Genomic DNA, 11,947 nt, shown 5'->3' with positions numbered 1-11,947 from the left:
GTATATCTACACACAAGTAAATATGTGGCAATATAAGACATTCTGTATATATAATGTACTTTGATATATAAATATATATATATATAAAAAACACCTAATAAATAAAAATAAACATTTCAAAGACAGAGTGTCACCGTAAACTTTCACCTTTTGACATATAGCCAGGCAAAAGCCATAGTGAATCAACTTGCCTCCCTTTCTCCCCCCTGTGGACAGTATGAGCACCAACATACTGCAGCTGATGACGTTGCTTTGTTCATAGCTCTCAATACCTCTACTTTCTCTTTCCACTCCTCCACCCACACACACACAAAAACCTCCACATTTCCACACACACACACACACAAAAGCCACTGTTGAAAAGCATCCAACATCCCAAATCACAATTTGATTGCATCCTGTAGAACCAGAGTCAGTACATCTATAATTTCTTTCAGGAAACCCAAACAAATCTAAGTTCATATGAATCTGGGTATGCTGGAAAACCGTTGGCATTGGCATACTGTCTGTCACAAATGTTATATTTTAGCACCTTTATTAAGGGTTTTATTAAGAAGGCTATACCAGACGCATAATCACTATACATTGATTTAACATTACCTTTACAATAAAATCGTCACTGAAATTTCAGAATAAATATATGCACATTATCTTCCAAATCTTTGTGAGAGAAACATTAAAAGCGCTTCCTACAAAGCCATTTGTAATGATATCCAGGAGATTTTTTTTTTTTAAAGAAAGCATGTTTACCTCTTAAGGGTCATTTGTATTCAAAAAACACTGATCAGCAGGTCGGAGCAAAGAGAACCCATTTTGTCTTTGATGTGTCAAATCAAGACAAGGCGATGAGCAGCAGTGTGTCACTGTATCTCCACCACGAGTCTGACCGGCAATCCAGCCCTGCACTTAAATGCATGCATGACACTGCAATTGTCTGCAGATTGCAAAGGGCCTGAGGCATATCTGCCTGCGAGACGACGTCACATCCCGCTCCTCGCCCATCCCGGGACGCTAACATTCCACCAGCGGTCCACTTTATGAGCTAAGCCGTTCTGTCTTGTGTTCAAACAGCTCCCGGATAAACAAATCTGTTCCATATAAAAATAAGTATTGATTGAACATTGCTGGCTACTCTGAAGAAGGCACTTTATTGAATATCTGAGTATGGCCCTTCCTCCAAAGCAACTTGGGGGAATCATTTTAAATACAATTTAGCATTTTATCATGCTGCCTATTTGTGTACTTAGTTTGTTGGGGGGTGGGGGCGTGGAAAAAGGAGGGACTTGGTTTTGTCAGAATCGGTATGATTTTTCCAAGACTTCGAGGTAATCCGGTTTGGTCTGGAGTTGGGCCCTTAACTCGAGATACTCGCTTTGGGTTTGGTCAGAAAATCCTTTCCCCGTTGTGAACAGGATCGTCGGCTTCAGTCTGTCGTCCTGCTGCAAGTCGGAATAGGGCGCCCCCTGCGGGTGAGGGTGCGCCACGCGCACATCCTTTAACCTAGGGACCGTGCTGTACAGGCTCTCCACGTACCCCAGCGTGGGGGTGGGGCCCTGGCTGTCAATCACGGTGGGGCAGAGTAATCCGTTTTCGTGGAAGCCCACCATGTCCCCCCCGGGGCTGATGGCCACGATGGTGTTGAGCTGGGAGCTGGACATGGCCATGGTCCACTCCTTCTCCTTCTCTCGCAGTGTTCGGTAGCTGCTGCTATTCTCCTCAGTTTCCGCAAACTGCTGCTGCTGCTGCTGCTGCTGTTGCTGCTGCTGCTGCTGCTGCTGCTGGGCTCGCTGCTCCATGTCAGCCTCACGCGTTTTATAGATGGGGTTGTTGCACATGTGCGCCACCGGGTGGGGGACGTAGTCGTAGACGTGGCCCGGGGGCTTCTCCGGCGAGGGCTCGAGGGCCTCCCTGCCCTCGAAGATCCCACACTCCATGTGGATGCCCTCCAGCTCCGCCTCCCCTCGCTTCCTGAAGGGCAGCTTCTCCCGCCGCTTGAGCACGTGCGCGAAGAGCGCGGCGGCGGCGAAGACGGCCGAGACGATGAGCACCAGGAGGCTGAGGATGAGGACGGAGAGCGGGATGACGCCCCGCGCCGGGGGCAGGCCCAGCCCTTGGCCACCGGGCGAGGCGACCGCGCCCGGCGCGGTGGGGCCGGGGGCCGAGCGCTTCAGCTCCGGGCAGAGCAGCGCCACGTCCAGCGAGCGCAGGTCCTTCCCCGAGGCGAAGTCCGGCGTCCTGCAGACCACCTCCCCGACCACGATGACGGAGCTCAGCTTCTCCAGCCACTGCTTGAGCGGCACGATGTCGCAGGAACAGTCCCACGGGTTCTGGTGCAGGTCGATCTGGACCACAGCGTGCAGGTGCTCCAGCACCCCGCTGACGGGCAGGTGGAGGAAGTAGTTGTTGCGCAGGTTGAGGCGGGCCAGCGAGGTGCCCGCAAAGGCGCCGACAGGCAGCGTCCGCAGTAGGTTGTTGTTGAGGAAGACCAGCTGCAGGACCGGCATGAGGCCAAAGGCGGCTGGCTGGATCTCCCTGATCACGTTGTACTCAAAGTACAGGTAGCGCAGGCTCTGCAGCCCGCGGAACATGCCAGGCGTCAGCTTTTCGATGTCGTTCCCATTCAGGTAGAGGCTCTTCAGGTTCGGCAGGTTGAGGAAGGCCCCCTCTTGGACGTGGGATATCCGATTGCTGCCCAGGTGCAGTAAATCCAAACTGGAAAAGTTCCAGAAGTCCGAACGGTAGATCTTCTGGATCAGGTTCCCGCTCAGGTAGAGCTTTTTGGCGTTCAGAGGCCTGGGGAGGAGCTCGGATATGTTGCGAAAGCCCTTCTCCTTGCAGTTGACGGTCAGCCCCAGGTCGTTGATGTGCAGGCTGCACGCGCACTCCGTGGGGCAGATGATGGGGATGGGCGGCCTGGTCTGGTACCCGGCTATCGGGGGCTGGTTCGGGCCGGGGTAGGCGCTGCGTGGCGTTGGGGACGCCTTGGGCGGCCTAGACCGCCTGGTGGGCTTGGGCTGCCGCTCCTTGCTCTCGACGGAGGAGGCGGTGTTGTGGTTGGAGGAGAGCATGGAGGACGGCTTGGTGGGCCAGGTCTTCTCCTTGCTGAAGGGCAGGCGGGGTATGCCCAGGCTGGCCTCCACCTCCTCCTCGGAGAGCAGCGGGCAGAGCTCGCTCCGCCCGATCTCCCGCAGGTCCTTGCCGTGCAGGTGGAAGGGCGACTCGCAGGTGATCTCGCCCACCAGCGCCGTGTACGGGATGCGCTCCAGCCAGGTCTTCAGCTGCACGATGTCGCAGACGCAGTTCCACGGGTTCTCCTCCAGCTGGATCTCCATCAGGCTGCGGCCGATGTACTCCAGCATGCCCTTATAGGCCAGCGCTTTCAGGCGGTTCCCCCGCAAGTCCAGGTGCGTCAGCGACACGGACCTGAACAGAAGGCTGGGCAGCGCCGGTATCAGATTGTCATTCAGTATGAGCACTCTCAATTTGTGCAGGTTCCTGAACGCCCCACTCTCGATCCTCTTGATGACATTGTAATCGGCCTGGAGATACTCCAGACTCTCCAGTCCCAAGAAGGTGTCATTCCTGAACACCTCCAGCTTGTTCTCGTGCAGGTACAATCTCTTCAGAGCGCTCAGGCCGTTAAACGCGCCGACGTGGATGTCCTGCAGCGCGTTGTTCCCCAAATTGATGGCCACGGCACTATTGAGGTGCAGGAAGCTGTTGAAATAGAGCTTCCGCATGGAGTTCCTTTGTAGGTAGAGTTTAAAAGGTCTTGACCAGGACTGGGTGATCTGGCTGACATTTGTAAATCCTCTACTGTCACAGTGGATGTGGAATATGCTCTCCTTGACCTCGCAGTAGCAGGGCTCGAAGCACGGCTCGTCTATCTCCTCTGAGTCCTCCAGCAAGGGGATCGGTGTTGTCCATCCTAAAGCTATTGTGCTTAACAGAGTAACCCACAGCATTCTTCCTCCAGAATCTGATGAAGTCACAGCCCAGGGCCACTTCACAGCACTGAAAAACAGAAGAATAATACAACATCTGTTTTACTGTGAGTGAGGGTCACAGTCTTTACTGTTGGTACACCTTCGCTCAACATGCTGCAACATCATTTTTGTATATAAACATTAATGTATATATGTATACATGTACATATGTATACATACATGTATACATATGTATATAATGTATATATATATATATATATATATATATATATATATATATATATATATATATATAATTTTGCAAATATTATAATTAATATTCTAATTAGAATAATGAAGAACAATTATATCGGCTCTGAAAACCCACAGAAACATTACTGGCATATCGTGTGAGGCTGAGGATGAATACTAAATTACCATCTGCATGAATCGCTTAATAATCCGGTCCAAAGCACCGTGAGTCAGGCCTTGCGCAGAGTGTTCGCCACTCCGCGCGAAATTCTCTAAATTAATGACAGTGCGCGTTTCTGGAGATTCATCATTCCTCAGCCCCAGTAAGCCCCCACCTCCACCCGCTCCTTCGTCACTGGGAAAAAAAAACCTGGCTTGATACACTAGTTTCACCCCAAAACACTTTTAAATTAGTACAAGGGAAAATTGCAAAATTACGGGCTTGTTATATCACCACCTGACTGCCTCTCTTCAGGGAAGCTTTTTTTGGATGGAATGGAAGGTTGCAGTGCATTAGTTGCTGTCTTTTTGGCATATACAATCATGCCCCAAGCTTCCAGCCGTATTGATTATTTTGGTTTTAAGGATACCATTACAGTTCGATGATAACCAAAATGCACTCTATCTTCATTAAAAATATATTTACGTTACTTAGACTAAATACAAGCATATCTGCATAGATCGCTACAGATCTGTACAGAAAGTGATGGCCAAACAGACCCAAGCGGACTGAGGAGAATGATTTATCGTTGTACCCCTGCACCAGTTATTTGAATGTAGCTGATTACTTCTTAGTACATTTGAATTGGTAGTAAAAGCCAGGTAAAATATCCGTTGATTTCAAAAGTATATTAGCACGCACCACTGAATGAAGAGGGTTAAATTATAGCATCCGTTATAGAGAAAGATTTTAACAAGACAATGAATAGCGTATATTGTTTTGCTGTCCTACCTCTAATCCAGTAAATACTGCGGATATCTACATCACCTGCTACAAACGTTTCTATGAAATGAAATCGATTCATCCTATACGTACTTGTTTTTACTGTGGTCCAACTTCACATCGCTTCCCGAAGAGGACAGACAGGCGGTCCCGGGTGACTTCAGACTACTGCCTGAGCAGGCGAAGGAATGCAAAACCGATCTGCGGGGCAAAGCCAAGGGAGGAAAGAGGCATTCGCATTCAAACAGGAGAACGCGGCGTACAGGAAAAAAAAAAAGTCCAAAGAAAAAAAATGTATGGATACATCGGTCGACTAAATCAAATTATGAATCCGCAACAAACTTGAATAAAATTGTTACTATTTCGCAAAGGTCTGGGTGTGTGTCAATGATTTTTTCCCCACTACTACATTGACGGTATCAAATGACGAAAATAAATGAATTAATGAATTAATGGGATAATGAAGTAGAAATCAGCTGCATTGTCGTGCAGACTATTTCGGTTTTCATTTCCATCGGTATGTATTTGCCTCCTTCATCTCTTAAACCCATGCAACACGAACAGCGAAGAAGCCACTCACCTTCTGCAAAGGAATTTTAGAACATCCGAAAAACACTAGTTTAGAGATTGTTGGACCTCTTTCACTGTGTTTCTTCCCGAGCCTTGCTCTTTCTCTCTCTCCTCCCGCTGTGGTCGAAGCAAAAGGGAACACCGAGGACGTGAGAGGAATGCAGGGAGGCTTTCTTGTCTATAGGTTTGCTCAGAATGCAGGTCCGTTCTGGGCGAAGCTGCGGCTCGGAGCACCGATGTCGCCTTTTTTCAGCGCATCCGTTAGCAAGCACATCACTTGGATGCAGAAACATAACGAATAATCGTTTCCCCCCTCCCGGTAAGGTCTTTTTCAGACGTCACAGAACTGAGCTTGAAGAAAAGAGACTGAAACTGGTGAGGAGGGGGGGGCGCGAATTGGAGGAACGCTACTTGTGATGGTGTGGTGCTGAAGCAAGGATCGCTTAACGCGCTTGGTACCGCATCGGGTGCGCGCACCAGAGCGCTCTCTCGTCTTGCATAATGTTTGGGGAGAGGAGAGGAGAGGAGAGGAAGGGAGGGGGGAAGGATCAGGGTATCGCTTCTTGGGCTCCTGCGACAGACCTGTAGAGCGATTTTCAGCGAGGGGGAACACAACTGCAAGTTGCAAATCGTTCGTCTTATGAACATAAAACCTGGAGACTACAAGTACAACATTCTGCGTTTATAATACTCATCATTCGCTGTTCAGCTGTTCTTACATCGTCATTGAGAGAATGGCAATCTATAGGGTAATTTCACAATTTTTAGGTGTGGATGGGGTTATCAGTCATGCCTGTATCTGAGCAGCTTGGTGATTTTTTTCCCCGGACTATACTGCAAGTGTGCACTTTTTTTTTTTCTGAAAGAAAATCGATGGAGGAAACACCGGCTCCTTTCAGATTTTTTTTTTCCAATTTTCTTCCCTAGCGAGTCTCCATCACCTTTGCAACAGGAGCAATAGAAAAGCCTCTTTTCACACACGCAATGCTCTGCTCCTTTCGATTTTTTCGTCTTGGGAAAAAAAACCCGACAGACCTCGATGCCTGGGTACTGGGAATCATTCAGCACTGGTACTGGATGCTTTTACGCAATCGTACAAAGACGAACATATTACCTTTCGAGTGGTTTGAACAGACGATTTATGTCTATCTTATTATTATTATTATTATTCATACAATCGTTAGAAGTTGGAACAAAGTAGTTGTATAATTGGTAGTAGTAATACTATTATCATTATTATTAATATATTATGGAATTATGTGGAGATATCCTCTCGTGAGCTGTTATTAAAACATTTTTGATTACAAAATATGTTGTAAAATATGGGTCAGAAAATCACATTCGCAAGTCAGACAGGTAAGTTGTCATTAATCTGTATGAAAAATATTTAACTTATTATTTCATGATTTACTCTGTGTGGATAAACAATCATTGTCATTATTAGTTAGTAATAAATGCTGACAGAAAAAAAATGGCATGCTACTGTAATCAAGAATAAAGAGTTATAAAACTTGACAGATGTGTAGACCTAGTGACCTCTGAGTTTGAGTTGCATGGTCATACAATTTGTATGTATAAATGCAAACATACTGCAGTATATTGCAATGAGCAAATGTTCTGATGTTTGCCATCCCAGTCCTCTCCAGTTCACTTCCTGCTGCAGCTCCAAAGATTACCTTCCACTTCACTTCCTGTTCCAGCACCTTCCATCCTAGTTCACATCTTGTTCTAGCTCTTGACAGCTCTCATGACCATAATTTTTTGTTAAGTAGTTTTAGCTCCTACTTCTGAATGACCACACTGGTTTTGAGTTAAAAAAAAAAAGAATGGGATTATGCCATGCTTTGATTACACATTTTGAGTATGATCTTTTTTTAATCTAATGAATCTACGTTTTTGAAAGACTTCAGAAATGATTAAGCCATTTATGAAACCTCAAAAACATGCTGAAAATGTCTGACACAGCTGCAAAATGATCCAACATGGGTTAGTGGATAATCAATGTCATCGTGCCATTTTTTTGATTTTGTCTTCAACAAGCATCTGCAGGTAATGTTAACAAAATGCAGCAATTCGATAAGGTATCAGTAAACCAACCTCACCACGTTTTTTGCACTTGGGCAAATGATCCACCAGACAGGTGGAAAGGTAGAAACCAGAGTTAGAATCATAGTCATTATATGGTTATTATTACTTTGAATGGTTTTGCATAATAACTATTTTGTCTTTGCTTTAGTTTGCCAGCTAACTATAAAAATTGTGGAAGTAATTGTTGAGCTATTATAGGTATTTGAAAACAGCTCACCTCAAGTTTGCCAACATGCAAAAATATAGACGTGCAACCAGACATGCAACTGATAAAATTTAATATAATTTAATAAAGTCCTTACATGCTTCTGCTCCTGCTGCAACTCCTACCATTAATGTGGGAGGGGGCAGACAAGTGCTCTCTTCTGAAACACATAATGTCGGCCAGAACTTCTTTACACACTGCAACTGCCATGTTGAGCTTGCACAGACTTGAGTCAGAGGAGGACACATCATATGCAGGTTTACGCAGGGAAAACTGCAGGTACTCAGTTGACCAGCAGGGTTCGCTGATGTGCAGTGGCACAGACTCCTAGCCAACCTAACCCTATATTCCTTAGTGGAGCAGTGCCAACTTGCCTCACTGGTATGGACTCCCGTCGGCTCCCGTCGGCTGATGACATGGCTAGGATCAAACCCGGGTCGTAGCGCTCAACCTTGTGCTTTGGAAAGCAAGTGATTTTACCAGCTGAGCCACTCAGGAGCAACCTCTGAGGATCTCTGCGTCCCATCCTGTCCTCGTGTCTTTTCCTAGCTCCTTAAATCCTAGTTAATTTCCATCTTACACTGTTTAGATTGTACATGGATCAAGACAGTGCTGCATAACACACTGTAGCAAGTGCAAGTTTTTGGGGAAAGCAATGAAGCTAGCTACCAGAGCTGTGATCTGAATGCTGATCTCCTGGTCTGCAGTAAAAGCACATTACACTACATTAGAAAATGTCTGGGCCTTGTAGCAGGCCGGAAATGTCCTCCTAAAAGCTGTCACTGGTGACATCACCCAGCCTAACAGGCATGATTGCTACAATACAATGCCCATTAGCCTTGTACTTACCACTGCTTGTTAGCTCTGACAGCTCATCAGCTAGCTATCTTATTAAAGTAGTTCCTGACCCAGTTTCTCAAACTTCTGTAAAGTTGTATTCCTCTTGCCAGTTGACACATCACCATTATCATGAATAATTCAGGAGCTGTTTATTATCAACAGGTGTGGTATGCTTTGAAAAAAATCTCCTCTATTAAAATGACACAATTTTGCGACACCAGGATTCTGCATTTTCACATAAAAACAAGTAGGGCAAATGACTGTAGGATTTCAACCTTTTTGAAAATATGTGAAAATTGTTAAAAAGAAGGGCAAAATGCACACCTTGCACAAAGTCAGAAACTGTTATTTGGAGATGTATACCTGATTTCCTCACATATCCCATGATCCTGTGTTGCAGGCTTGAACTCATATTTGTATTTAAACTGTAGTGTGTCTGATCTAATCTGATCTAAAGAAATTCTGCTGAACCTGAGTTTTATCCTATGTCTAATTTGTATTCCTGGAATCTCAATTATTTCTCAGTAATGATCACACTCTCAGATGCTCTATCCCTAGCAGTTCCTCAGAAAATTAAAATCCATCATTAAATAGTTCAAGGTTCAAGGTTATCTTTATTATCCCACTAGTGGAAAAATGTTTTGTAGCCAGGGTTCACATCCATAGTAGAGTATGGAATCCAAAATATAAATGGAAATGGAATAACCTAAACATATGACAATGCCAATCATAGTGTTGCAAATAAACCACATATTGCATTGCGTACAAATCTATACTGTGAGAGACACTGAACAGTCTAGAACAACTTACACGACAATTTAGGAAACAAAGGGTAGGTTTACTTTCGAATAGTGCGCCATCTGGTTGGTCTTAGATTATTAGGGATAACTTGGCTTCAGTTTGACCTTTTGCAAGTGTGGCTAATTCTGCCAATTGTCCAATTTATTATCAAACTCAGAGTTCAATTTTCAGTGTTATATGGCTAGCCAGCAAGCTTGCTAACTATGGAGTGACATAGTTAGCTAACTAACCAAATAAATGCATATAAAATAAATAAATACATAAATAAATAAATGGCTGCAAATTAAATAAGTTTTATAAACAAAATAAATAAATAAGCAAGTGAGACTAATCCATTTTCAACCTGAAACATCTAATGTAGCTGGTTACCAAACTAAATGTTTAAGACTGTTGGTTAGATTGGGTCATAGTACTGTCATTTTTCAATGGTTTTTTTGCTTTTTTATTGCTAGCTAAACCTTCTGAAAATAAAATGAGAAAACTGTGTGAAATGGCATTACTTTCTGATTTTATTCAAAACAGTCACAGCAAGTTCACAATTTCCCTGATGGGAAGTACTTGATTGAGACAATACAGGATAACTGTAGTATTTTGGAAACCAGCTAGTAAGTATTGCTTATTTGTACAACACATGGAATGCATGGCTAACAGTAAATACTACCCAGACCCATGACATCAACATTGGCGGTAACCATGCTCCCCGGAATGACCCACTACTGTATGGACATTTATTTTTATGACAAAATAGAATGCAGCACCTAGCTTCCCTTTACAGAGAACTAGTGGTACAGTAGTACTTGCTATGGTATGTTGAAATGCCTCTGTTGGTTGATGGGGTTATTTAACTGTATTACAAATATTTTAATCTTAGCAGTAGGATCATAGTTAGCCAGCTAGTTAGCTTTAGAGCACAACCAAAATGGCCACCACACTCTGTCGGCTGAGGGCAGAAAGTGACTTGCAATGGGCTAAACTGAGCCCATGGAGCTAGGGGCCTACAGCATTATAATGACATAATACACCATGAAAATTAAGAAGGTGAAGTGAGAAAGTGGAAATGGTCCAGGTTTGGACATTTATTGTGGGGCCATGTAAAACTGAAAGTAAATTTTGTATTTTTAAATGAGTTTAGACAGTACAGACGGTCATGATAGTAATGAGTCATACCTCAGGGTCATTGTGCTTAATTGTGTCAGATATCACACAAAGGCCTTAGGTCTTAATCCTGCATATGTGTGGGGTATACCGTGCCAACCAATAACTTCATAGATGGCATACTTGCTATTCAAATGAAAAAGCAATATTAGTTATCCAGTTCGCACCATGCACATGATCTGGCCTTCAGTAAACTGTATATTGCTGTTTTAGTAAGTTGCATGGGACAAATATTTTTACCCTGGGAAGTCACTTACAATACCTTACTGCCTAACCAATCTGGGGTTGGTTACGATTCTTATACAAAAGTGAATGTAAAGGAAGAAAAAAATCATAAAGACAGAAGACCTTCACTCGTTGAGGATATTCACTTTGATCTGCTGTTCATGGCTGAGTGTTGAACATGAGGAATACAGTTATGTCCTTCACAAATGATTCATCTCACTGACTGGAAACCAGGTGGGTGTAAGTCTATGTGCATGTACTGTATGTGGACTTCTCTTGGTGTGTGTGTGTGTGTGTGTGTACATGAGGATACATATATATCTACACATAAACCTATGTATGTATGTGTGTGTTTGCATGTTTGTGTGTGTAGCACATCATTATTTCCCATAGCTAGGAACCTTGGACTTTAGCTCCACCACTCCTATACCTTGGGCGGTGCAGATGGCTACAACTCAGGTTCAAAGCAGACCAACCCCTGATATGGGTGTATACCTCTTTGTGTGCGTGTGCGTGTGTGTGTGTGTGTGTGTATGTGACCCCACTGTGTTGTTCTCTTTGTTGGCAGAGCTGAGGTGAATTAGTGTCAAGCCATCACAAACTCCTGTCAGACAAAGACTCTGGAGTACGTGCTCCTGTCAGTCACTGTCATTGCCGGTAACACTTTCAACTTTTAATACCATTACAGCTCCACTGCAGGCAGACCAGGGAACACCATGCCACAGGCTGCTATTTTTACTGCGCGTCTATGCAAACAGAAATGATATACTCATAATTTTTCCTGTCTTTTTGGTCAGATGTCTAAGTATGAGAGACCCAATTTAATTGTGAATCTGCTGTGATTTAATCTAAGGTCTAGTGTGTTTAAACTGATGTGTGTCTGTGTGTGTGTGTGTGTGTGTGTGTGTGTGTGTGTGTGTTTGTGTGTGTGTGTTTGTTTTT

The 11,947-nt window shown here is 44.4% G+C and overlaps 1 protein-coding gene across 3 annotated transcripts; it reads right to left on the bottom strand.

Annotated features, from left to right (window-relative positions):
• Positions 1 to 869: 869 nt before the first annotated feature.
• Positions 870 to 6,118, bottom strand: LOC118795618 (SLIT and NTRK-like protein 3). 3 transcript variants are annotated; one of them, XM_036554238.1, is made up of 2 exons: positions 5,702 to 6,118; positions 870 to 4,014 (listed from the first exon to the last, which is right to left on the bottom strand). In XM_036554238.1, exon 2 carries the CDS (start codon positions 3,963 to 3,965, stop codon positions 1,293 to 1,295), a length of 2,673 nt encoding a protein of 890 aa, XP_036410131.1. In that variant the 5' UTR covers positions 3,966 to 4,014; positions 5,702 to 6,118; the 3' UTR covers positions 870 to 1,292. The 3 variants fall into 3 exon arrangements, 2 of the variants coding, with proteins under 2 accessions (XP_036410131.1, XP_036410132.1); XM_036554239.1 differs by lacking the exon at positions 5,702 to 6,118 and adding an exon at positions 5,215 to 5,316; XR_005005822.1 differs by lacking the exon at positions 870 to 4,014 and adding an exon at positions 5,268 to 5,322.
• Between the last annotated feature and the right edge of the window lie 5,829 nt (positions 6,119 to 11,947).

Source organism: Megalops cyprinoides, chromosome 20 (assembly GCF_013368585.1).
Source record: "Megalops cyprinoides isolate fMegCyp1 chromosome 20, fMegCyp1.pri, whole genome shotgun sequence".
NCBI classification, from domain to species: domain Eukaryota; kingdom Metazoa; phylum Chordata; class Actinopteri; order Elopiformes; family Megalopidae; genus Megalops; species Megalops cyprinoides.
The sequence above is the reverse complement of the archived record's forward strand: the minus strand, read 5'-3'. Positions and strand labels throughout refer to the sequence as shown.